Below are 26,136 nucleotides of genomic sequence, written 5' to 3' on the forward strand. Positions count from 1 at the left end.
CTACTCCCCTGTGTGTGTCCTCTGGTGTCTGATGAGGACAGACTTCCGAATGAAGCTTTGCCCACACTCCCTGCAAACATAGGGCTTCTCCCCCGTGTGTGTCCTCTTGTGTGAGATGAGATTTGACTTATCACTGAAGCTTCGCCCACACTCCTGGCAAACATAGGGCTTCTCCCCTGTGTGTGTCCTCTGGTGTCTGATGAGGACGGACTTCTGACTGAAGCTTCGCCCACACTCCCCACAAACATAGGGCTTCTCCCCTGTGTGTGTCCTCTGGTGTGAGCTGAGATGGGTCTTCTGACTGAAGCTTTGCCCACACTCCCTGCAAACATAGGGCTTCTCCCCTGTGTGTGTCCTCTCGTGTGTGATGAGGACTGACTTATCACTGAAGTTTCGCCCACACTCCCTGCAAACATAAGGCTTCTCCCCTGTGTGTATCCTCTGGTGTCTGATGAGGGCAAACTTCCGACCGAAGCTTCGCCCACACTGCCCGCAAACATAAGGCTTCTCCCCTGTGTGTATCCTCTGGTGTCTGATGAGGGCAAACTTCCGACCGAAGCTCCGCCCACACTGCCCGCAAACATAGGTCTTCTCCCCTGTGTGTGTTCTCTGGTGTGTTATGAAATCTGACTTCTGACGGAAGCTTCGCCCACACTCCCCGCAAGCATAGGGCTTCTCCCCTGTGTGTGTCCTCTCGTGTGTGGTGAGACTTGACCTGTCCTTGGAGCCTTTCCCACACTCTCCATACGTGACTCTCATAATCCCTGATACCCCTGCCCCCGTGAGTAATGTGCCTGTATCCTCTGGATTCAGTTTCTGACTTGTGCTGGGCTCGTCTTTCATTCTCTCATGCACCCCAGAACCCCCCATTTGCCCTCCGGGTGAGTAGAAAGAGGCCCTTGAAATCCTCTTCAGCCTTATGCTTTTCAGCAAAGGTTGGGGCCTGTCCTTGGCCTCCTGACCCTCAGGTTTGTCGCTCAGGCTGTGTGGATCTGAGTATCGCTGATTTTGACTGCCTCGGCAGGGATGCTCTGGTTGGAGGAGGTCTCTTTCAGATGGTCTCAGGAGGGTCTGAGCGGGGTGACTGCGTTGGATGTGTTGGCTGAGGAATTTCTGACTGGTGAAGGCCAGAGAGCAGGAGGCACATGGGTGGATCTTGGGCTTCGGTTCTGCTGAAAGAGGAAGCTTTTGTCAGGTAGCTGGTTTGCCATGGTCAGGCCCTCCCCACTAATCATCTAATTGTTGACAGTGCACGATTTGTCTCCCATCAAGTGTCTTTACAGTCCACTTTTCCAATCCACTCTTATTCTCTATATCTACAGAAATCCAGGAAGCGGGTGTCAAGGGCCATTTCTACATATCACCCAGATAGGGACCTTCCAGCTGCACCAGAGGCAGCGTCTCTTCTGATAGAGGTGGATCTGCAGGGACTTTCCCTGCGTGTAAGTGTCTGAAAAGTCACGTCACAGTGGCCACAGGTGTTTACCCTACTGAGAGATAAGACTTGATAACTTAGGTGAAATCTCCTGAGTGGCTCCCTGTGAGGGGAAAGGGTCTATTAAGTTAGGGGCGCCTGGCCTGGAGCTCTCTGCATATGGGAGGCAGCACAGGGGTGGTTAGAGCTGGTGTGAGTAAAGCTGAATTTATGGCTCCTTGTTCAAAGAGCAGCCTTTGTGCCGATCTCTGCAGGAAATGGGTTTGAGACTGGATGAGACTGAGCGGCCCAGGTCCCACTGACTACAGGTCTCTGGTTCCTGCTGCCCCAACTGGTTCACAAATTGCTCCTCTCTCCATTTCCCATAAATCATAAAATAAAGGCATATCCTTTCTCCAGCCTCACCAGTACTCATATCTCATTTATTTCATTCAGGCTTCGTCCATTTAACATGCACTAGGAATCCCTGTTTAAAAATACATCTCCAGCCAGACTCTTCACACCCTCACTCCCAAGCATCTTCAGCCAGCCCACTCTCCCCTCATGTCTGGCAATGAACTGACCTCTAAGGGGACTCCCCGCTGCTGTCTCTTCCCAAAAGTGAACCAAAGCCTCGTCTTAGCACAGAACATTCTGCTTGCAGCTGAAAGCCTCGCGGTTGTTCTGTGTCACCCAGGAGGACCCCTGGGGCCTGCACGTGGACACAGGCCCTGAGGCTTCCGTATCCCATCCAGCCTCCTTCCTCTCCCTCTGTGCTTCCTCCTGCGACCCCTGGCACGGCCTCTTTTCCCGGCCCTTGGGCTGCATCACTGGCTGCTCCCCTGCCTGGAGTCCTTCCCCGCAGGTGTTATCTCTGCAGAGATCCCGCCGCACCGTCCTGCACCACACCCCACCCTCTGCTCTCGCTGACCCGAGGCACGTTCCCTGTGCTGGTTTTCCTCAGAGCACCAGCCCCTGTCTGGTATGAAGCCCCTGCTGCCTCAGGGCAGTGGTTCTGTCTGTTTCGGTGCATGGAGCCCCGTCTGACACAGAGTGTGAACCCACATGACAACAAACTGGAGCAGTAAATGAATGCGCATCACTGTACACGTGTGCACCCCAATGTTCATCGCAGTACAGTTTATAATAGTCAGGACATGGAAGCAACCTAGATGCCCATCAGCAGACGAATGGATAAGGAACCTGTGGTACATATACACCATGGAATATTACTCAGCCATTAAAAAGAATTCATTTGAATCAGTTCTAATGAGGTGGATGAAACTGGAGCCCATTATACAGAGTGAAGTAAGCCAGAAAGATAAAGACCATTACAGTATACTAACACATATATATGGAATTTAGAAAGATGGCAATGATAACCCTATATGCAAAACAGAAAAAGAGACACAGATGTACAGAACAGACTTTTGGACTCTGTGGGAGAAGGCGAGGGTGGGATGTTTCAAGAGAACAGCATCAAAACATGTATATTATCTAGGGTGAAACAGATCACCAGCCCAGGTTGGATGCATGAGATAAGTGCTCGGGCCGTGTGCACTGGGAAGACCCAGAGGGATCGGGTAGAGAGGGAGGTGGGAGGGGGGATCGGGATGGGGAATACATGTAAATCCATGGCTAATTCATGTCAATGTATGACAAAAGCCACTGCAATATTGTAAACTAATTAGCCTCCAACTAATAAAAATAAAGAAGAAATGAATAAATAAATAAATAAATAAATTAAAAAATACTGAAGACTAAGGAATTTCATTTACTTTCTTTAATTTGGCATATGTCATTCATAAATTTCCTAGTGTGACTCTTAAAATATCTTTGTCCTATAAATATTTTAAAATAAAATGTCTTTATTTTAGTGAAGAAAAAAAAAATGGGAGGAAATAAGGAAGAAAGAGGTAAAGGGCAGAGAGCTGGTAGGTGCTATAAAACTTGCTTTTTGCTTCTAAACCTTTCAGCAGAAGGTGACATTACATATTTTTTGCATGAAATATTAAAAATTAGAACTAACATTTTTAATATAAAAATTTTTCCTAACAATCATATGAAAAGAATCAAATTCTGAGGCATTTTAATTGCAACTCAACTGACTTTGGACTGGATTGTACTCTGCTTCGAAATCGGACCATGGAGGCTCCCAGGGGTGCTGGAAGAGGGGGGACACTCACCTCTCCCGGCCACAAGCTCACTCTTCCCCCTGCTGTTCCGCTTGATGCCAAGGTCCTGGCCATACTCATCCCCACACCAGACCAGCAGCTCACAGCCCGGCCTGACCACCTGGCAGGTTCGGTAGAAGATCTGCCCGTGATACTGGAAAGCCACCAGGTTCTGCTCCTCGTCGTCCCGGGCACAGTTCACATACCTGGGGTCGAGGCCGGGAAAAGGAAAGAAACCTCAGGTGATGCGTGCCCTCCACTCTCCGCCCATGCCCAGCTCCCTGCCTTCCGCCTCTGAGGCCGCCCCTCATGTGGACATTCTGTTCACACCTTCGACCAGGCCATGTGAATTCCCATGCTTTTCTTCCTTACCTAAGTAGCCATTTTCCGGAGCCCAGTTCCAGACTCGTCTCCACCTGGACTGTCCGTGAGGCTGGTGACCTCCAGCTCCTCTAAACTGAATTAAGTTCTCTTTCATCCACAGGACTTGGTGCTCCTTGGCTAGCACGCAGCCCTCAGCACTCACCCCAGCCTGCCTTCTCTCCCAAGGCTTTCTCCCATCTCCCCACGTGTATCCAGGGTCCTATTCACTTGCCCACCCTCTCCCACAGAAACTTGGACAGAGCTCTGATATAGCTTGAGACAGGGAACAATAATACTTTCTCACTGTCTGCCTGCCCTGATGAAAGGAAAGGCCCTCAGAGAATGGCCCTGCTCAGGGCCATGCTGCCCCCCATTCCTTCCCAGGCCTCAGGGCCCACTTCTCACTGGAACCAAGCCTGAGGAGGATGTTGCCCACAGAGAGTCAAGGTCTCCTGTGTTAGGTCATCCTGGCGTGGGCAGTTACTCAAAGATAGAAAAAATAAGGTTACTGCTCCTAAAATCAATTGGGTAATGTCTGTTTGCAGTATGTTCTCCAACAGGACATGGGTTGTGTGATCTGCTTCAGTACCGATGTTCACTGTGTAAACTGAACCATAAAGGCCGTGATAAGTGTCCACTAAGTGATTTAAAGTGTCCCTGGTGAATCTAGACTCCAAAAGTTGTTTTCAAGTCCACCAGTTTTCTTCAGCATATAGACTTGTATCTTGACGGCACATGCCATGTTATTATTTCCTTCTTTCCAGTGTCTTTTGAAATGAAAGAGCATGATATGGACGGAAAAGAGAAAAGAAGATGTGAAAGCTGCTGAGGGAGCCAGATTGAGAAGGAAAGGGCGTGGGATTGAGGGAGTATTGACGTCTACACACTGCAGACTCACTGCACTCACCTCATCCAGTTGGCCCAAGACGGGTCCTTTCCATCCACATACTCGTAGCAGTTCCTCCCTTTGGTGATCTGAGTGTCAGAAAAAGAGTTACAAGATTTCCTCTTTCTTTGCTTTTCTGTTTTTTTTTTTTTTTTGGTAGGAAGCAATAGAAGAGCTACTTCCCTGTGTAGTCATTGGTGCTTTTCAGCCTGCATGGATTCAACTGCCAGTCGGACCACACGGTAAGCTCCTTACTCATCATTCCAAGTCTGAGTCTCTTGGTTCATTGAAGGCGAGGGTTCCACAAGGGAGGAGTCACTTCTGTGTGTCTGTACACTGTGTTCCCACCTCCCCTCTAACCTTTAGATATAAGTCCTGAGTGTCTGTACACTGTGGTCCCACCTCCCCTCTGACCTTTAGATATAAGTATTGAGTGTCTGTACACTGTGTTCCCACCTCTCCTCTGACCTATAGATAGAGGTCCTGAGTGTCTGTGCACTGTGTTCCCACCTCCCGTCTGACCTTTAGACAGAGATCCTGAGTGTCTGTACACTGTGTTCCCACATGTCCTCTGACCTAAGATATAGGTCCTGTGTGTCTGTACACTGTGGTCCCACCTCCCCTCTGACCTTTAGACAGAGATCCTGAGGGTCTGTGCACTGTGTTCCCACCTCCCCTCTGACTTTTAGATGTAAGTCCTGACTGTCTGTGCACTGTGTTCCCACTTCTCCTCTGACCTTTAGATGGAGGTCCTGAGTGTCTGTACACTATGGCACCACCTCCCCTCTGACCTTTAGACAGAGATCCTGAGTGTCTGTACACTATGGTTCCACCTCTCCTCTGACTTAAGATAGAGGTCCTGAGTGTCTGTACACTGTCGTCCCACCTCCCCTCTGACGTTTAGACAGAGATCCTGAGTGTCTGTACACTGTCGTCCCACCTCCCCTCTGACCTTTAGACAGAGATCCTGAGTGTCTGTACACTGTGGTCCCACCTCCCCTCTGACCTTTAGATGGAGGTCCCGAGTGTCTGTACACTGTGTACCCACCTCCCCACTGACTTCTAGATGGAGGTCCTGAGTGTCTGTACACTGTGGTCCCACCTCCCCTCTGACCTTTAGATGGAAGTCCTGAGTGTCTGTACACTGTGGTCCCACCTCCCGTCTGACCTTTAGATAGAGGTCCTGAGTGTCTGTACACTGTGGTCCCACCTCCCCTCTGACCTTTAGATAGAAGTTCCGAGTGTCTGTACACTGTGGTCCCACCTCCCCTCTAACCTTTAGATGTAAGTCCTGAGTGTCTGTACACTGTGTTCCCACCTCCCCTCTGACTTTTAGACAGAGGTCCTGAGTGTCTGTACACAGTGTTCCCACCTCCCCTCTGACTTTTAGATGGAGGTCCTGAGTGTCTGTACACTGTGTTCCTACCTCCCCTCAGACCTTTAGATGGAGGTCCTGAGTGTCTGTACACTGTGGCACCACCTCCCCTCTGACCTTTAGATGGAAGTCCTGAGTGTCTGTACACTGTGGTCCCACCTCCCGTCTGACCTTTAGATAGAGGTCCTGAGTGTCTGTACACTGTGTTCCCACCTCTCCTCTGACCTTCAGATGTAAGTCCTGAGTGTCTGTACACTGTGTTCCCACCTCTCCTCTGACCTTTAGATGTAAGTCCTGAGTGTCTGTACACTGTGTTCCCACATGTCCTCTGACCTTTAGATAGAGGTCCTGAGTGTCTGTACACTGTGGTCCCACCTCCCCTCTGACCTTTAGATGGAGGTCCTGTGTGTCTGTACACTCTGGTCTCACCTCCCCTCTGACCTTTAGATGGAGATCCTGAGTGTCTGTACACTGTGTTCCCACCTCCCCTCTGACCTCAGATGGAGGTCCTGAGTGTCTGTGCACTGTGGTCTCACCTCTCCTCTGACCTTTCGATGTAAGTCCTGAGTGTCTGTACACTGTGTTCACACCTCTCCTCTGACCTTTAGATGTAAGTCCTGAGTGTCTGTACACTGTGTTCCCACATGTCCTCTGACCTTTAGATAGAGGTCCTGAGTGTCTGTACACGGTGTTCCCACCTCTCCTCTGACCTTTAGATGGAGGTCCTGTGTGTCTGTGCACTGTGTTCCCACCTCCCCTCTGACCTTTAGATGGAGGTCCTGAGTGTCTGTACACTGTGGTCCCACCTCCCCTCTGACCTTTAGACAGAGATCCTGAGTGTCTGTACACTGTGTTCCCACCTCTCCTCTGACCTTTAGACAGAGATCCTGAGTGTCTGTACACTGTGTTCCCACCTCCCCTCTGACCTTTAGATGTAAGTCCTGAGTGTCTGTACACTGTGTTCACACCTCCCCTCTGACCTTTAGACAGAGATCATGAGTGTTTGTACACTGTGGTCCCACCTCCCCTCTGACCTTTAGATAGAGGTCCTGAGTGTCTGTACATTGTGTTCCCACCTCCCCTCTGACCTTTAGACAGAGATCCTGAGTGTCTGTACACTGTGTTCCCACCTCTCCTCTGACCTTTAGATGTAAGTCCTGAGTGTCTGTGCACTGTGTTCCCACCTCTCCTCTGACCTTTAGACAGAGATCCTGAGTGTCTGTACACTGTGTTCCCACCTCTCCTCTGACCTTTAGATGGAGGTCCTGAGTGTCTGTACACTGTGGTCCCACCTCCCCACTGACCTTTAGATGGAGGTCCTGTGTGTCTGTACACTCTGGTCTCACCTCTCCTCTGATCTTTAGATGGAGGTCTTGAGTGTCTGTACACTGTGTTCCCACCTCCCCTCTGACATCAGATGGAGGTCCTGAGTGTCTGTGCACTGTGTTCCCACCTCCCCTCTGACCTTTGGATGGAAGTCCTGAGTGTCTGTACACTGTGGTCCCACCTCCCCTCTGACCTTTAGATAGAGGTCCTGAGTGTCTGAACACGGTGTTCCCACCTCTCCTCTGTCCTTTAGATGGAGGTCCTGTGTGTCTGTGCACTGTGTTCCCACCTCCCCTCTTATCTTTAGATGTAAGTCCTGAGTGTCTGTGCACTGTGGTTCCACCTCCCCTCTGACCTTTAGATGGAGGTCCTGAGTGTCTGTACGCTGTCTTCCCACCTGTCTTCTGGCCTTTAGATGGAGGTCCTGAGTGTCTGTGCACTGTGGTCCCACCTCCCCTCTGACCTGCAGATGGAGGTCCTGAGTGTCTGTACACTGTGGGCCCACCTCCCCTCTGACATTTAGATGGAGGTCCTGAGTGTCTGTACACTGTGTTCCCACCTCCCCTCTGACCTTTAGATGTAAGTCCTGAGTGTCTGTGCACTGTGTTCCCACCTCCCCTCTGACCTTTAGATGTAAGTCCTGAGTGTCTGTACACTGTGTTCACACCTCCCCTCTGACCTTTAGACAGAGATCATGAGTGTTTGTACACTGTGGTCCCACCTCCCCTCTGACCTTTAGATAGAGGTCCTGAGTGTCTGTACATTGTGTTCCCACCTCCCCTCTGACCTTTAGACAGATATCCTGAGTGTCTGTACACTGTGTTCCCACCTCTCCTCTGACCTTTAGATGTAAGTCCTGAGTGTCTGTGCACTGTGTTCCCACCTCTCCTCTGACCTTTAGACAGAGATCCTGAGTGTCTGTACACTGTGTTCCCACCTCTCCTCTGACCTTTAGATAGAAGTCCTGAGTGTCTGTACACTGTGTTCCCACCTCACCTCTGACCTTTAGATGGAAGTCCTGAGTGTCTGTACACTGTGGTCCCACCTCCCCTCTGACCTTTAGATGGAAGTCCTGAGTTTCTGTACACTGTGGTCCCACCTCCCCTCTGACCTTTAGATGGAGGTCCTGAGTGTCTGTACACTGTCGTCCCACCTCCCCTCTGACCTTTAGATGGAAGTCCTGAGTGTCTCTACACTGTGTTCCCACCTCTCCTCTGACCTTTAGATGTAAGTCCTGAGTGTCTGTACACTGTGTTCCCACCTCTCCTCTGACCTTTAGATGTAAGTCCTGAGTGTCTGTACACTGTGTTCCCACATGTCCTCTGACCTTTAGATAGAGTCCTGAGTGTCTGTACACTGTGCTCCCACCTCCCCTCTGACCTTAAGATAGAGGTCCTGAGTGTCTGTGCACTGTGTTCCCACATGTCCTCTGACCTTTAGATGCAGGTCCTGAGTGTCTGTACACTGTGTTCCCACTTCTCCTCTGACCTTTAGATGGAGGTCCTGAGTGTCTGTTCACTGTGGTCCCACCTCCCCTCTGACCTTTAGATGGAGGTCCCGAGTGTCTGTACACTGTGGTCCCTCCTACCCTCTGACCTTTAGATACAGATCCTGAGTGTCTGTGCAGTGTGGTCCCACCTCCCCTCTGATCTTTAGATGGAGGTCCTGAGTGTCTGTACACTGTGGTCCCACCTCCCCTCTGACCTTTAGATGGAAGTCCTGAGTGTCTGTACACTGTGTTCCCACCTCTCCTCTGACCTTTAGATGTAAGTCCTGAGTGTCTGTACACTGTGTTCCCACCTCTCCTCTGACCTTTAGATGTAAGTCCTGAGTGTCTGTACACTGTGTTCCCACATGTCCTCTGACCTTTAGATAGAGGTCCTGAGTGTCTGTACACTGTGGTCCCACCTCCCCTCTGACCTTTAGATGGAGGTCCTGTGTGTCTGTACACTCTGGTCTCACCTCTCCTCTGACCTTTAGATGGAGATCCTGAGTGTCTGTACACTGTGTTCCCACCTCCCCTCTGACCTCAGATGGAGGTCCTGAGTGTCTGTGCACTGTGGTCTCACCTCTCCTCTGACCTTTGGATGGAAGTCCTGAGTGTCTGTACCCTGTGGTCCCACCTCTCCTCTGGCCTTTAGATGGAGGTCCTGAGTGTCTGTACACTGTCGTCCCACCTCCCTTCTGACCTGTAGATAGAGGTCCTGAGTGTCTGTACACTGTGTTCCCACCTGTCCTCTGGCCTTTAGATGGAGGTCCTGAGTGATTGTGCACTGTGGTCCCACCTCCCCTCTGACCTTTAGATGTAAGTCCTGAGTGTCTGTGCACTGTGGTCCCACCTCCCCTCTGACCTTTAGATGGAGGTCCTGAGTGTCTGTACACTGTGTTCCCACCTGTCCTCTGGCCTTTAGATGGAGGTCCTGAGTGTCTGTGCACTGTGGTCCCACCTCCCCTCTGACCTGCAGATGGAGGTCCTGAGTGTCTGTACACTGTGGGCCCACCTCCCCTCTGACATTTAGATGGAGGTCCTGAGTGTCTGTACACTGTGTTCCCACCTCCCCTCTGACCTTTAGATGTAAGTCCTGAGTGTCTGTGCACTGTGTTCCCACCTCCCCTCTGACCTTTAAATGTAAGTCCTGAGTGTCTGTACACTGTGTTCACACCTCCCCTCTGACCTTTAGACAGAGATCATGAGTGTTTGTACACTGTGGTCCCACCTCCCCTCTGACCTTTAGATAGAGGTCCTGAGTGTCTGTACATTGTGTTCCCACCTCCCCTCTGACCTTTAGACAGAGATCCTGAGTGTCTGTACACTGTGTTCCCACCTCTCCTCTGACCTTTAGATGTAAGTCCTGAGTGTCTGTGCACTGTGTTCGCACCTCTCCTCTGACCTTTAGACAGAGATCCTGAGTGTCTGTACACTGTGTTCCCACCTCTCCTCTGACCTTTAGATAGAAGTCCTGAGTGTCTGTACACTGTGTTCCCACCTCACCTCTGACCTTTAGATGGAAGTCCTGAGTGTCTGTACACTGTGGTCCCACCTCCCCTCTGACCTGTAGATAGAGGTCCTGAGTGTCTGTACACTGTGGTCCCACCTCCCCTCTGACCTTTAGATAGAGGTCCTGAGTGTCTGTACATTGTGTTCCCACCTCCCCTCTGACCTTTAGACAGAGATCCTGAGTGTCTGTACACTGTGTTCCCACCTCTCCTCTGACCTTTAGATGTAAGTCCTGAGTGTCTGTGCACTGTGTTCCCACCTCTCCTCTGACCTTTAGACAGAGATCCTGAGTGTCTGTACACTGTGTTCCCACCTCTCCTCTGACCTTTAGATAGAAGTCCTGAGTGTCTGTACACTGTGTTCCCACCTCACCTCTGACCTTTAGATGGAAGTCCTGAGTGTCTGTACACTGTGGTCCCACCTACCCTCTGACCTTTAGATAGAGGTCCTGAGTGTCTGTGCACTGTGGTCCCACCTCCCCTCTGACCTTTAGATAGAGGTCCTGAGTGTCTGTACAGTGTGGTCACACCTCCCTTCTGACCTTTAGATGGAAGTCCTGAGTGTCTGTACACTGTGGTCCCACCTCCCCTCTGACCTTTAGATAGAAGTCCTGAGTGTCTGTACACTGTGGTCCCACCTCCCTTCTGACCTTTAGATGGAAGTCCTGAGTGTCTGTACACTGTGTTCCCACCTCTCCTCTGACCTTTCGATGTAAGTCCTGAGTGTCTGTACACTGTGTTCACACCTCTCCTCTGACCTTTAGATGTAAGTCCTGAGTGTCTGTACACTGTGTTCCCACATGTCCTCTGACCTTTAGATAGAGGTCCTGAGTGTCTGTACACGGTGTTCCCACCTCTCCTCTGACCTTTAGATGGAGGTCCTGTGTGTCTGTGCACTGTGTTCCCACCTCCCCTCTGACCTTTAGATGGAGGTCCTGAGTGTCTGTACACTGTGGTCCCACCTCCCCTCTGACCTTTAGACAGAGATCCTGAGTGTCTGTACACTGTGTTCCCACCTCTCCTCTGACCTTTAGACAGAGATCCTGAGTGTCTGTACACTGTGTTCCCACCTCCCCTCTGACCTTTAGATGTAAGTCCTGAGTGTCTGTACACTGTGTTCACACCTCCCCTCTGACCTTTAGACAGAGATCATGAGTGTTTGTACACTGTGGTCCCACCTCCCCTCTGACCTTTAGATAGAGGTCCTGAGTGTCTGTACATTGTGTTCCCACCTCCCCTCTGACCTTTAGACAGAGATCCTGAGTGTCTGTACACTGTGTTCCCACCTCTCCTCTGACCTTTAGATGTAAGTCCTGAGTGTCTGTGCACTGTGTTCCCACCTCTCCTCTGACCTTTAGACAGAGATCCTGAGTGTCTGTACACTGTGTTCCCACCTCTCCTCTGACCTTTAGATAGAAGTCCTGAGTGTCTGTACACTGTGTTCCCACCTCACCTCTGACCTTTAGATGGAAGTCCTGAGTGTCTGTACACTGTGGTCCCACCTCCCCTCTGACCTTTAGATGGAAGTCCTGAGTGTCTGTACACTGTGGTCCCACCTCCCCTCTGACCTTTAGATGGAGGTCCTGAGTGTCTGTACACTGTCGTCCCACCTCCCCTCTGACCTTTAGATGGAAGTCCTGAGTGTCTCTACACTGTGTTCCCACCTCTCCTCTGACCTTTAGATGTAAGTCCTGAGTGTCTGTACACTGTGTTCCCACCTCTCCTCTGACCTTTAGATGTAAGTCCTGAGTGTCTGTACACTGTGTTCCCACATGTCCTCTGACCTTTAGATAGAGTCCTGAGTGTCTGTACACTGTGCTCCCACCTCCCCTCTGACCTTAAGATAGAGGTCCTGAGTGTCTGTGCACTGTGTTCCCACATGTCCTCTGACCTTTAGATGCAGGTCCTGAGTGTCTGTACACTGTGTTCCCACTTCTCCTCTGACCTTTAGATGGAGGTCCTGAGTGTCTGTTCACTGTGGTCCCACCTCCCCTCTGACCTTTAGATGGAGGTCCCGAGTGTCTGTACACTGTGGTCCCTCCTACCCTCTGACCTTTAGATACAGGTCCTGAGTGTCTGTGCACTGTGGTCCCACCTCCCCTCTGATCTTTAGATGGAGGTCCTGAGTGTCTGTACACTGTGGTCCCACCTCCCCTCTGACCTTTAGATGGAAGTCCTGAGTGTCTCTACACTGTGTTCCCACCTCTCCTCTGACCTTTAGATGTAAGTCCTGAGTGTCTGTACACTGTGTTCCCACATCTCCTCTGACCTTTAGATGTAAGTCCTGAGTGTCTGTACACTGTGGTCCCACCTCCCCTCTGACCTTTAGATGTAAGTCCTGAGTGTCTGTGCACTGTGGTCCCACCTCCCCTCTGACCTTTAGATGGAGGTCCTGAGTGTCTGTACACTGTGTTCCCACCTGTCCTCTGGCCTTTAGATGGAGGTCCTGAGTGTCTGTGCACTGTGGTCCCACCTCCCCTCTGACCTGCAGATGGAGGTCCTGAGTGTCTGTACACTGTGGGCCCACCTCCCCTCTGACATTTAGATGGAGGTCCTGAGTGTCTGTACACTGTGTTCCCACCTCCCCTCTGACCTTTAGATGTAAGTCCTGAGTGTCTGTGCACTGTGTTCCCACCTCCCCTCTGACCTTTAAATGTAAGTCCTGAGTGTCTGTACACTGTGTTCACACCTCCCCTCTGACCTTTAGACAGAGATCATGAGTGTTTGTACACTGTGGTCCCACCTCCCCTCTGACCTTTAGATAGAGGTCCTGAGTGTCTGTACATTGTGTTCCCACCTCCCCTCTGACCTTTAGACAGAGATCCTGAGTGTCTGTACACTGTGTTCCCACCTCTCCTCTGACCTTTAGATGTAAGTCCTGAGTGTCTGTGCACTGTGTTCGCACCTCTCCTCTGACCTTTAGACAGAGATCCTGAGTGTCTGTACACTGTGTTCCCACCTCTCCTCTGACCTTTAGATAGAAGTCCTGAGTGTCTGTACACTGTGTTCCCACCTCACCTCTGACCTTTAGATGGAAGTCCTGAGTGTCTGTACACTGTGGTCCCACCTCCCCTCTGACCTGTAGATAGAGGTCCTGAGTGTCTGTACACTGTGGTCCCACCTCCCCTCTGACCTTTAGATAGAGGTCCTGAGTGTCTGTACATTGTGTTCCCACCTCCCCTCTGACCTTTAGACAGAGATCCTGAGTGTCTGTACACTGTGTTCCCACCTCTCCTCTGACCTTTAGATGTAAGTCCTGAGTGTCTGTGCACTGTGTTCCCACCTCTCCTCTGACCTTTAGACAGAGATCCTGAGTGTCTGTACACTGTGTTCCCACCTCTCCTCTGACCTTTAGATAGAAGTCCTGAGTGTCTGTACACTGTGTTCCCACCTCACCTCTGACCTTTAGATGGAAGTCCTGAGTGTCTGTACACTGTGGTCCCACCTACCCTCTGACCTTTAGATAGATGTCCTGAGTGTCTGTGCACTGTGGTCCCACCTCCCCTCTGACCTTTAGATAGAGGTCCTGAGTGTCTGTACAGTGTGGTCACACCTCCCTTCTGACCTTTAGATGGAAGTCCTGAGTGTCTGTACACTGTGGTCCCACCTCCCCTCTGACCTTTAGATAGAAGTCCTGAGTGTCTGTACACTGTGGTCCCACCTCCCTTCTGACCTTTAGATGGAAGTCCTGAGTGTCTGTACACTGTGTTCCCACCTCTCCTCTGACCTTTCGATGTAAGTCCTGAGTGTCTGTACACTGTGTTCACACCTCTCCTCTGACCTTTAGATGTAAGTCCTGAGTGTCTGTACACTGTGTTCCCACATGTCCTCTGACCTTTAGATAGAGGTCCTGAGTGTCTGTACACGGTGTTCCCACCTCTCCTCTGACCTTTAGATGGAGGTCCTGTGTGTCTGTGCACTGTGTTCCCACCTCCCCTCTGACCTTTAGATGGAGGTCCTGAGTGTCTGTACACTGTGGTCCCACCTCCCCTCTGACCTTTAGACAGAGATCCTGAGTGTCTGTACACTGTGTTCCCACCTCTCCTCTGACCTTTAGACAGAGATCCTGAGTGTCTGTACACTGTGTTCCCACCTCCCCTCTGACCTTTAGATGTAAGTCCTGAGTGTCTGTACACTGTGTTCACACCTCCCCTCTGACCTTTAGACAGAGATCATGAGTGTTTGTACACTGTGGTCCCACCTCCCCTCTGACCTTTAGATAGAGGTCCTGAGTGTCTGTACATTGTGTTCCCACCTCCCCTCTGACCTTTAGACAGAGATCCTGAGTGTCTGTACACTGTGTTCCCACCTCTCTTCTGACCTTTAGATGTAAGTCCTGAGTGTCTGTGCACTGTGTTCCCACCTCTCCTCTGACCTTTAGACAGAGATCCTGAGTGTCTGTACACTGTGTTCCCACCTCTCCTCTGACCTTTAGATAGAAGTCCTGAGTGTCTGTACACTGTGTTCCCACCTCACCTCTGACCTTTAGATGGAAGTCCTGAGTGTCTGTACACTGTGGTCCCACCTCCCCTCTGACCTTTAGATGGAAGTCCTGAGTGTCTGTACACTGTGGTCCCACCTCCCCTCTGACCTTTAGATGGAGGTCCTGAGTGTCTGTACACTGTCGTCCCACCTCCCCTCTGACCTTTAGATGGAAGTCCTGAGTGTCTCTACACTGTGTTCCCACCTCTCCTCTGACCTTTAGATGTAAGTCCTGAGTGTCTGTACACTGTGTTCCCACCTCTCCTCTGACCTTTAGATGTAAGTCCTGAGTGTCTGTACACTGTGTTCCCACATGTCCTCTGACCTTTAGATAGAGTCCTGAGTGTCTGTACACTGTGCTCCCACCTCCCCTCTGACCTTAAGATAGAGGTCCTGAGTGTCTGTGCACTGTGTTCCCACATGTCCTCTGACCTTTAGATGCAGGTCCTGAGTGTCTGTACACTGTGTTCCCACTTCTCCTCTGACCTTTAGATGGAGGTCCTGAGTGTCTGTTCACTGTGGTCCCACCTCCCCTCTGACCTTTAGATGGAGGTCCCGAGTGTCTGTACACTGTGGTCCCTCCTACCCTCTGACCTTTAGATACAGGTCCTGAGTGTCTGTGCACTGTGGTCCCACCTCCCCTCTGATCTTTAGATGGAGGTCCTGAGTGTCTGTACACTGTGGTCCCACCTCCCCTCTGACCTTTAGATGGAAGTCCTGAGTGTCTCTACACTGTGTTCCCACCTCTCCTCTGACCTTTAGATGTAAGTCCTGAGTGTCTGTACACTGTGTTCCCACCTCTCCTCTGACCTTTAGATGTAAGTCCTGAGTGTCTGTACACTGTGTTCCCACATGTCCTCTGACCTTTAGATAGAGGTCCTGAGTGTCTGTACACTGTGGTCCCACCTCCCCTCTGACCTTTAGATGGAGGTCCTGTGTGTCTGTACACTCTGGTCTCACCTCTCCTCTGACCTTTAGATGGAGATCCTGAGTGTCTGTACACTGTGTTCCCACCTCCCCTCTGACCTCAGATGGAGGTCCTGAGTGTCTGTGCACTGTGGTCTCACCTCTCCTCTGACCTTTAGATGGAAGTCCTGAGTGTCTGTACCCTGTGGTCCCACCTCTCCTCTGGCCTTTAGATGGAGGTCCTGAGTGTCTGTACACTGTCGTCCCACCTCCCTTCTGACCTGTAGATAGAGGTCCTGAGTGTCTGTACACTGTGTTCCCACCTGTCCTCTGGCCTTTAGATGGAGGTCCTGAGTGATTGTGCACTGTGGTCCCACCTCCCCTCTGACCTTTAGATGTAAGTCCTGAGTGTCTGTGCACTGTGGTCCCACCTCCCCTCTGACCTTTAGATGGAGGTCCTGAGTGTCTGTACACTGTGTTCCCACCTGTCCTCTGGCCTTTAGATAGAGGTCCTCAGTGTCTGTGCATTGTGGTCCCACCTCCCCTCTGACCTTAAATGGAGGTCCTGAGTGTCTGTACACTGTGGTCCCACCTCCCCTCTGACCTTTAGATGGAGGTCCTGAGTGTCTGTACACTGTGGTCCAACCTCCCTTCTCACCTTTATATGGAGGTCCTGTGTGTCTGTACACTGTGGTCTCACCTCTCCTCTGACCTTTAAATGGAAGTCCTGAGTGTCTGTACACTGTGGTCCCACCTCTCCCCTGGCCTTTAGATAGAGGTCCTGAGTTTCTCTACACTGTGGTCCCACCTCCCTTCTGACCTTTAGATGGAGGTCCTGAGTGTCTGTACACTGTGTTCCCACCTCCCCTCTGACCTTTAGATGGAGGTCCTGAGTGTCTGTGCACTGTGTTCCCACCTCTCCTCTGACCTTTAGATAGAGGTCCTGAGTGTCCTTACACTGTGGTCCCACCTCTCCTCTGACCTTTAGATGGAAGTCCTGTGTTCACACCAGGGCACACAGAACACAGGGCTGCCCGTGTCATTGCCGACCGTGTTATCACCATCTGCGTCCTCGCATGTTAACCTGAAGCACCCCCCCACCAAGTACAAGTAATTACAGGCAGAGGACAGGGAAACGGGTGCTTCTCACCAGCCAGGCATATCCACTGTTGGCGGCCTCCTCATTGTCTGTGATCTGGCCCTCATAGGGTCCAAAGTGCAGGCCCAGCGGCAGATCGGATCCCTCGTTCCACACTCCAGCCCCAGCGTCAGGGATGCCCGACAGTCTGATGCTTAACCCAGGGGGCAGAGTGAGGAGTGAGCGGTTGGCATGCCCCTTTTCCACTGCACAGTCCTTTACAAATGTTGGGGGCCCATGGGCAGCACAGCTGTCGATGAAGAAGTTCTGACACTTCTTACAATCTGGAGGTGAGAACAGGGATGAGAAGAGGTATAGTGATGTTGCTGGTCGTAACGACCTTCAGAAAGAACTGGGGCACTCATGGCAATTGGCCTCGATCCTGCACCCTAAGTCATAGAGGAAGGGGATGACCGGGGGACCAAATGGTGAGGTGAGGTTAGTGGACCAAGGCCTCATAGCCCCTTCTCCGTAAGTGGGCCAGCAGGGTCACTCACCGAGGTAGTCGTCATCCTGGGGCTCGCTGACCTCTTGGTACACGTGGCCCTTTCTTTCTCGTAGACTGTACCTCTTCACTCCAGTCTCCTTTCTTCTGAGTTCTACGATGGAGAACAGAAGCTCAGCAAGGCTGGTGGGGGAGTTAGTCCCTGTTTTATTGGAAAGTGTGAGATCTCCTCCCTGTCCATCTATACACTTTGTTAAATCTTTCTTACATGTATTTTGCAAACTTTTACTTTTGTAATTTTATTTTTAATGTTCCATTATTTATTTCTTGGTCACACTGCATGGCTTGTGGGATCTTAGATCCTGGAACAGGAATGGAACGCCCACCTCCTGCAGTGGAAGCGTGGAGTCTTAACCACTTCACCCCCAGGAAGTCCCGTCTCTATAGTTTGTTACTTCTCCCTTTAACTACAGGTTCAGGAGACTGAGGCTCCACTGACCACAGGTACCCAGTTCAGTGATAGCTTCCTGCACTTCCCGTTAGTAGGTTTAACTTCCAAACGTTCCTACTTAGGAAATAGTTCACTGACGCATCTACTCAGAAAATATACGTTAAAGGCACATGACACATAAGGCATTGAGCAGAGGTCACTAACAAAGCACGGTTCCCATTATCACAGCTGGATTTATTGAACTACTTGTAGGTGTTAGACTTTTGCATTTAATGTAAGGCTTTCAAGCACTGTATGAGTCATGTATCCTTATCCTCACTTTACAGATAGCAATCAGGACCTCAGAAAATGTATAAGATTTTCCCAAGGCTCCAGTGCTAACTTCATGTCTCAGATCAGTCCAGCTTAAACCCCGCCTACCCAAAGTCCATGCCACACACCTAGGCCATACTTATTAGTTTTTCTACAGGGATTAGATGAACTAATTAGAGGAACTCCCCAAATTTCTCTTACCGACTTTTTGTCTGGGGAGCTGTCCAGGGGTCCTTGCTTTTCTGTGATGGGGCACTGGATTCTGAGCCTGCTTGGAGCCACTTGTCTTCAGCGGTTTTGCTGCTCCCGGCAATTCCTTCAAACCAGATTCATTACTTAATGGTGCCCTGGACATTCTCTTCCATGTGAGTAAAAGACAGCATGCATTTCTTTAGTTCCTTAGGACTTTATGAAGTGTTTTCACATGCATGACTTTAGTTAATACTTTGACAATTCTTGGGAATACCTGGTGGAGGTGGGGTCTGAACACTGGAGTGTAAAATAAGAACCTACGTGGGTAATGAATCAAAACTAGAATTCATATCTTAAGGTTCTTTCCCTGCAACTTTCTGCATAAAAGTGAGAGCAAGGCAGGGATAAAAGCTGGAGTTCAGGGAAAGAAGAGGGTAAGGGCTCATAGAGAAATCCAGGGGGTTTTCTATTAATTAGTGGCCCTTTGGTGGATGAGGAAGTATTGAAAATTACAGAGGGGACAAAACACATGTGGAAAATAAGGTGGCAAAGCAGTGAGATTGAGAAGAGAAAAGACAGAACACATTTAGACAATAAAAAATCAGCAGAAACGCATTTAGACAATAAAGAAAATGAGCTGAAAGTTGCAGGTTGCCATGTCCTCTCAGAGACAATGTGTGGACTTAAAGTGGCTGGTCTCACCAATTCTGCTAGAACAAGGCTGCATGACTAGCTGGTTCTCCTCAGTTCCTGATCCATAAACTGGTATACATGCTAATTCTTAATGTTACAGTGGACATGAAATTTAATAACCTTCAACAAATTGTTGTGTGAGCTCTTTAATACAGTAAGAAAGTACGCGTACATCCCTGGTATCAATTTATTCCCTAAACTGTCACTATATTTCAGGTGTGGCTCACACATCCTATCTTCAGCATTCTTTGACCTTCCTCCTCCTAGATGAAAGTTTAAATGTGGAGTCACTCATTCACAAAACATTCAGGGGGCCCTGAGGGGCTTTGAGCTGGGTCTGGACTTCTGAAAATTAATGGGTACAGGCTAGGCTCTCAAACCTCACAACACAGGGGTAGGCTAAACACATGATTCCAAACAGGAGAGTTGCCTAATCAGAGCTCAGGAGAAGGACTTGTTACTCCCTCCTGCAAGAATGAGCATTTGAAATGATGCCCAGATGATGAGTTTCTACTCAAAAGTGGGTAATCTATGTGGAGTCCTTCAGTTATTTTCTTATTTGTTGCTTTTCAGTCATAAACCTGAGGCTTGTCAGGGTTGCGAGTTGCTTCCTCTTATTAGAGTGGGAGGCTCTGAGGTAGGGATCCTGTCGCCTTCTTCATCCTGGACTGTCCACTTTACACAATGTCCAGCATGTCCTTAAGCTTCTTCATCTTGGGCCATTCGCTCTAAAAACTGCCCAGCATGTCCTTAAGCTTCTTCATCTTGGGCCATCCGCTCTAAAAACTGCCCAGCATGTCCTTAAACTTCTTCCTCTTTGACCATCCACTCTACAAACTACCCAACCTGTCCTTAAGCTTCCCTTAGTCAGATGTATTAGCATATCCCTCCCTAGCATAGCACAAAAGAACTGAGGTTGAAAACATCTCTTAGATGAATGATATAAAGATGTATGAATAAACTTCATAGAACTATGGAAGCTTTAATCATTTTGTAAGGAGTTTAGAAAAAGTGCTTTTGATTAGATTGCACTACTAGTGATACTGTGATCTCGGGCATATAATCAACCTTTTTTTTTTTTAACCTCAGTTTTGTGATCTCTAATGGTGATAGCTATATACCTACTTATAGGTACTGTAGGATTGTTTTAAGGTTTAATTAAGTTTATTCACATAAAATGTTTAAAGTCTGAAATATTGTGAAAATAATGTAACAATAGAACAGGATACTATGGTTGTTGTTCTTACTAACTGTAGAGATGGTGATGATATCAGACATTGTGCTAAAGATTCAGGACAGGAAGGCAGCAGTCTCCAGGATCTCTGTGTTTTCTCCTATTCTCACCTGTGACTGGATCCATGAGAAGGATATTTTGGCAACAGGATTTGGGAAATACTCACCTTCTGGTGTTTACTATGCTCCACTCTGAAGGCCATTGAAGAAGGTTTACCTAAAAAATGATGAGAATCAGTGTTTAGATAGAGGTCATGAGTGTCTGTACGCTGTGTTCCCACCTCCCCTCTGACCTTTAGATAGAGGTCCTGAGTGTCTGTACACTGTGGTCCCACAGGTAAATATTTCCAAACTCTGGGCATTCTAATTAAGGACACATAATTCTGAGCCAGAGAGTGACAAGGACAAGGATTATCAAAGGAGGAATGGAAAATGATTTCTGTATCATCAACTTCTATGCTTCCACTGGGAGCATTACATAATTTTCTTAGAATTAAAAAGAAATATGAAACTTCATCTGTGCTTCATTTGCTGTCCGTAAAGTATCTAATAAATTTACTAGCCTTTCATGACAAAAGTACTCAACAAAGTAGAAACAGAAGGAAGTGACTTCAATATAATAAAGGTCATATATGAAAAGTCTACCTCTAACATCATAGTCATCAGTGAAAAGTTGAAAACTTCTCTAAGATCCATAAAAAGGCAAGGGTGCCCATTCTCAACACTTCTATTCACCATTATGTTAGGAGTCCTATCCAGGGCATTAGGTTAGAAAAGGAAACAAAAGGCTTCCATTTGGAAAGAAAGAAGTAAAATTATGTCTGTTCACAGAGGACATGACTTTATGTCCAGAAAAATCTTTAAAATTACACACACACACACAAAACCTGCACAGAAAGTTGCACGGTATCAAATACCTTTCCATGCATGAACAATGACCATTCCAAAAAGGAAAATAAGAAAACAATCCTAATTATTTTTATTTTTTTAAAGCTATAGTCAAGATCTAAATTTAAATTTAAAAAATTATTTTTATTTATTTATTTGTGCCAGGTCTTTGTTGCGGCATGTGGGATCTAGTTCCCTGACCAGGGACTGAACCCAATTTCTCTGCATTGGGAGTGTGGAGTCTTAGCCTCTGGACCCCCAGAGAAGTCCCAATAATCTTATTTATAATAGCATCAAAAAGAATGAACTCATTGGGAGTAAACTTAAGGAGATGAAAGACTTATACACTGAAAACTACAAAGTATTGCTGAAAGGAATCTGACACAAGTAAATAGAAAGGTGTCTCACATCTACGGATTTGGAGACTGAATATTATTAAGCTGTTCATACTACCCAAAGCAATTTAAAGATTCAATGCAATTCCTATTAAAACCCCAATGGAATTTTTTTCTGATACAGAAAATCCAACCTACAGTTAATACCAAATCTCAGAGGACCCCAAATAGGCAAAACCATCTTAGAAAAAACAGCAAAGCTGAAGGCCTCTGCTTTCAGAACATATTACAAAGGTACAGGAACCAAAAGAGTGTGGCTTTGGCATAAAGTGTGTGCTTAGTCGCTGAGCCTTCTTGACTCTTTGTGACCTTGTGGACTGTAGCCCACCAGGCCTCTCTGTCCAGGGGATTTCACAGGCAAGAATACTGGACGGGGTTGCCATTTCCTTCTCCAGGGCATCTTCTTAACTCATGGATTGAACCTGCATCTTCTGTGTCTCCTGCATTGAAGGCAGATTCTTCACCTGCTGAGCAACTGAGGAAGCCCGTTGGCATATAGACAGACATGCCAATCAATGGAACAGAATAGACAGCCAGAAATAAACAGAAATACACTCCTGGATACATGGTCTATTGATGCTCATCAAGAGTGTCAAGACAACGGGGAAAGTTTAATCCCTGTAATGAATGGTGCTGGGGAAACAAAATATCTGTATGCAAAATAACAAAGATATTACATCATGAAGAAAAATCAACTCAGAGTGGATTAAAGACCTAAATGCAAGACTAGATAAGACTCTTAGAGGAAAACAAGGGTGAAGCTTCATGACACTGAATCAGCAATGATTTCTTAGATATGGTACCAAGTGCATAAGTATTAGTAACAAAGTAAAAATAGACAAATGAGATTACATTAATCTTAAAACCTCTGTGCAGCAAACGACACAGTGAACAGAGTTGAAAAGGCCACCTACATGACGGTAGAAAATATTTGTAAAATATGTATATGATAAGGGGTTGTTAAGCATACACCAATATGAAGCCTACCTGTAAGTCAGGAAGAGAACCTGATTGACCATGATGGCACCCTGATATCAAACTTCCATGCTCCAGCATTGTAAGAAAACAAATTTCTGTGGTTTAAGGAATGCAGTCTGTTTTGTTATGGCAGTCTGAGCTGACTAACACAGTGGAAGAAGGAATTCAATAGACATTTCTCCAAAGAAGATACACAAATGGCCAACAAACATATGGAAAGATGCTCAATATTACTAATCAATAGGGAAATACAAATTGAAACCTTCTTTGATGGGCAATATGTATAAGAAGACAGTAGCAAGTTTGGTAAGGATATGGAGAAATTGGAACCCTTATATACTATTGTTGGAAATGTAAAATGTTGCAAGCTTTATAGAAAACAGTATGGAGTTTCCTCAGCTGTATGATCTAGCAATCCAACTCAAGAGTGTGTTTCCATAAAAAACTGAAAGCAAGATCTTGAATAAACAGTGTGCACATCTATGGTCATTGCAGCATTATTCCCAGTTGGCGAGATGTGGAAGCAATCTAAATGCTCATTGCTGGATAAACAGATAAAAATTATATATAAGATATATCTGTTGTATACACATGCACACAATGGGATGTTTTTAAGCCTCAAAAGAGAATTCTGTCCTATGCTACATCAGGGATGGGTCTTGATGACATGCTAAGTGAAATGAACCAATCCAAAAAAGACAAATATTACCTGATTCCAATTCTATGAGGTATCTAAATTAATCAGATCCATGGAAACAGAAAATATAATCGTGGTTGCCAAGGGCTATGAGGAGGAAGGATTGGAGAATTGTTACTCAGTGGGTTAGGGCTTCAGTTATGCAAGATGGAAAAGTTCTGCAGATCTGTTGTAGAGTAATGTGTATATATATCCCCGGTGGCTCAGTGGTAAAGAATTGCCTGTAATGCAGGAGATGCAACAGACGCAATTTCGATCCCTGGGTTAGGAAGATCACCTGGAGCAAGAAATGGCAACCCACTACAGTATTCTTGCCTGGAGACTCCCATGGACAGAGGAGCCTGCCGGGCTACAGTCCATGGGTACACAAAGAGTTGGACACGATGGAGTGATGAACACTATGGCCACTAACACTAATGTGTACATAGTTAGCAAGAGTGTACCATACACTCAGAAATTATTAAGAAGGTAAATTAAGATGTGCAGAGGTATGGTGAACCGTGACATATATATTCCCTATGAAGAATCTCTCTTCATGTAAAAACCTTTGCAGACAATCAAATGTTTGTTTTCATGCCCCTTTCACTAATTTTAATAACCTAAGGGAACAGAGGGACCTCCCTGGTAGCACAGTGGATGAGAATTTGCCTGCCGATGCAGAGGACACAGGTTCGATTGCTGGTGCAGGAAGATTCCACTTTCTGTAGGGCAACTAAACCTGTGTGTCAGAAACTACTGAGCCTGCACATGCTCTGCAACGAGAAGACACTCACCGCAACCAGAGAAAGCCTGCACACAGCCACAAAGACACAGTGCAGCCAAAACTAAATAAATAATTTTTAAAAATTTGGGAGAACAGAAATTCATAGATGGAAAATCATAGAGTTATCTAAATTGTTTTCTCCAATCTAGGAATATTAACTCGTCTAAACTGTCTGAGCAGTTAGAAGAGGAAGTGAGCTGCTCACTTCTATTTTATAATGAGTGTACTTCATTTTATTTACCTGATGCTGTTTCTGGTCAGTGAAATGTGGGAAAGATCAGGGAGAAAAAATAGCTCTCTCAAACCCTTTCCCAGAATTAAAACAAAGAATTAGTTTCACCTTAGGGTAACAAGATCATGTGTTGTTTTATATACATACATAAATAATGTATCTTGACATAATATGTTAATCATTTCCTCTTCAAAGAGTTTTAATCCAATAACCAATTATGAGATTAGTATTAAATCTCTTTGGTGAATTTATTTCTGAAGTTTCTTTAACTGCCTTTCACTAAGAATGTTTAGCAAAAATAATTCTTTTTAAAAAGAATTATAAATTTTAAAAATAAAACTTTTGAGAATTACACTGGAAAACCTATACATTCATCTTCATTCAGGCTAATGTCAATATTCAGCCACAACCACTTTGGAACGCTGAAAATTATGATTTCTTTGCTAATGGCTGAGATGTAGCTGAGACCTAAGCCTAGGCTGGTTTCAGAAAGACACCTCTAAATCCTCCTGGCCCCTCACCTTGCTGCCTTGGTGCCCATTCTTCATCAGAATCCTCAGTGTCATCTACTTGGGGTTTGATGACCTGCCTGCGGTGATGCATGAAATCCGGTCGAGTGGCTCTGAAACCTGGAAAGAAGCAAAATATTTGTCCTAAGAAGGAGGAACAAAACACGGAAGCAATGGGAAGTGTCACAAAGTCAGGGAATCAGTGGGATGGGCTGGGGGAATCTAGAACAAGGCAAGAATGTTTAGGCAAGAGATGAGCTCTACACTGCAGGGTCAACCTCCCTTTGGTACAAAACTGTAAACATTTCCTCCAGGTTAGTCTCCACACAAAAGGGAACTGTGAGCAGATGAAGCCACCTAAGAGCGGGCCAAGTGAACACTGAGGGTGAAGACCTGTTTCATGTTTCCCAGGCTCACAGGCACTCAGCACTTCCTGTTACCTATAGCAATCAGCACTTCGTAGTTTCTTTTCATATTCCTATAACGGATTTTTTCCCGGTCTCCCATCTCTTCCCATTCTTCCTTGGAGAAATATACGGAGATGTCTTTGAAAGCATCTTTGGCCTAAGGAAAATAACAAATTTCATCAGTGATTTACTAGTCTAAGTCAAACATTAGAGCTGGGCCTTCTCCTCCGCCTTTTGTGCAGGGAGTAGCCTGAAGCTACTGGATGGTCTCTGTGAGACAGGGATGAAGACTTTCCTTCCCGACTGTGTCCTCCTTAACTGAACAAACACTGAGCATTTTCCTAACTCTCCCCGGACACAAAGCAGTTGACAGATCTAGTGTCCTGTTTTGTCCCACTCCACCCCACCATCTCAGACAGGACCAGGCATTCCCATCCTGTGTACTGTCACAGGGAAGTTCACTCAGCTGCCCAGGCAAGCAGTCTGTGGTGCTTCAGGGACCAGCGCCATGTCCTTCCCATAGAGCTGGCTTAGAGCTCAGCTTTGCCGCCTCCACCTCTCACCGTGGGCTTCTGCTCTGTTCTCCCAGCATCTCCCTCAGTGCTCTCCTCTGGAGACCTGTTCGGCCTCATGGCCATTGGAGTGCTCAAGGCCAAGGTGCCTGTGGAAGAAGAAGGTGCTGAGACAGCCCAGACCAGTGTCCAGTGTCTGGTCTGTTTGCCTTGGGTGGAGTGTCCCAGGCAGGAAGGTGAGGGGAAAGTCGGGGTGAGGGTATCGGTGGGATGGACGGATCCTGACTAGATATGACAGATCAGCCTATTGTGAACTAGATTTGGTTTCTTTGGATCCCCTACAATTCAGCCCCTCCGAGGAAAGGCAC

The 26,136-nt window shown here is 47.8% G+C and overlaps 1 protein-coding gene across 1 annotated transcript; it reads right to left on the minus strand.

Moving 5' to 3' along the window:
- On the minus strand, positions 1-25,888 carry LOC136167886 (histone-lysine N-methyltransferase PRDM9-like). Its single transcript, XM_065935463.1, has 10 exons — positions 25,820-25,888; positions 25,290-25,413; positions 24,862-24,969; positions 20,555-20,604; positions 18,471-18,627; positions 17,559-17,660; positions 17,074-17,345; positions 4,859-4,926; positions 3,601-3,794; positions 1-1,169 (listed from the first exon to the last, which is right to left on the minus strand). Exons 1-10 carry the CDS (start codon positions 25,886-25,888, stop codon positions 1-3), a joined length of 2,313 nt encoding a protein of 770 aa, XP_065791535.1.
- Positions 25,889-26,136: the final 248 nt, after the last annotated feature.

This window comes from Muntiacus reevesi, chromosome 4, assembly GCF_963930625.1.
Source record: "Muntiacus reevesi chromosome 4, mMunRee1.1, whole genome shotgun sequence".
NCBI classification, from domain to species: Eukaryota; Metazoa; Chordata; class Mammalia; order Artiodactyla; family Cervidae; genus Muntiacus; species Muntiacus reevesi.

Excerpts from the sequence above, each read along its gene's own strand:
- LOC136167886 (XM_065935463.1), bottom strand. The coding sequence starts at position 25,888 with ATGAGGCCGAACAGGTCTCCAGAGGAGAGCACTGAGGGAGATGCTGGG. Across the intron at positions 18,628-20,554 it reads AGCATAGTAAACACCAGAAG|AGAATGTCCAGGGCACCATT; the intron begins GTGAGTATTTCC and ends CTCACATGGAAG. Across the intron at positions 1,170-3,600 it reads TGAGCTTGTGGCCGGGAGAG|AACCGAAGCCCAAGATCCAC; the intron begins GTGAGTGTCCCC and ends CTCTTTCAGCAG.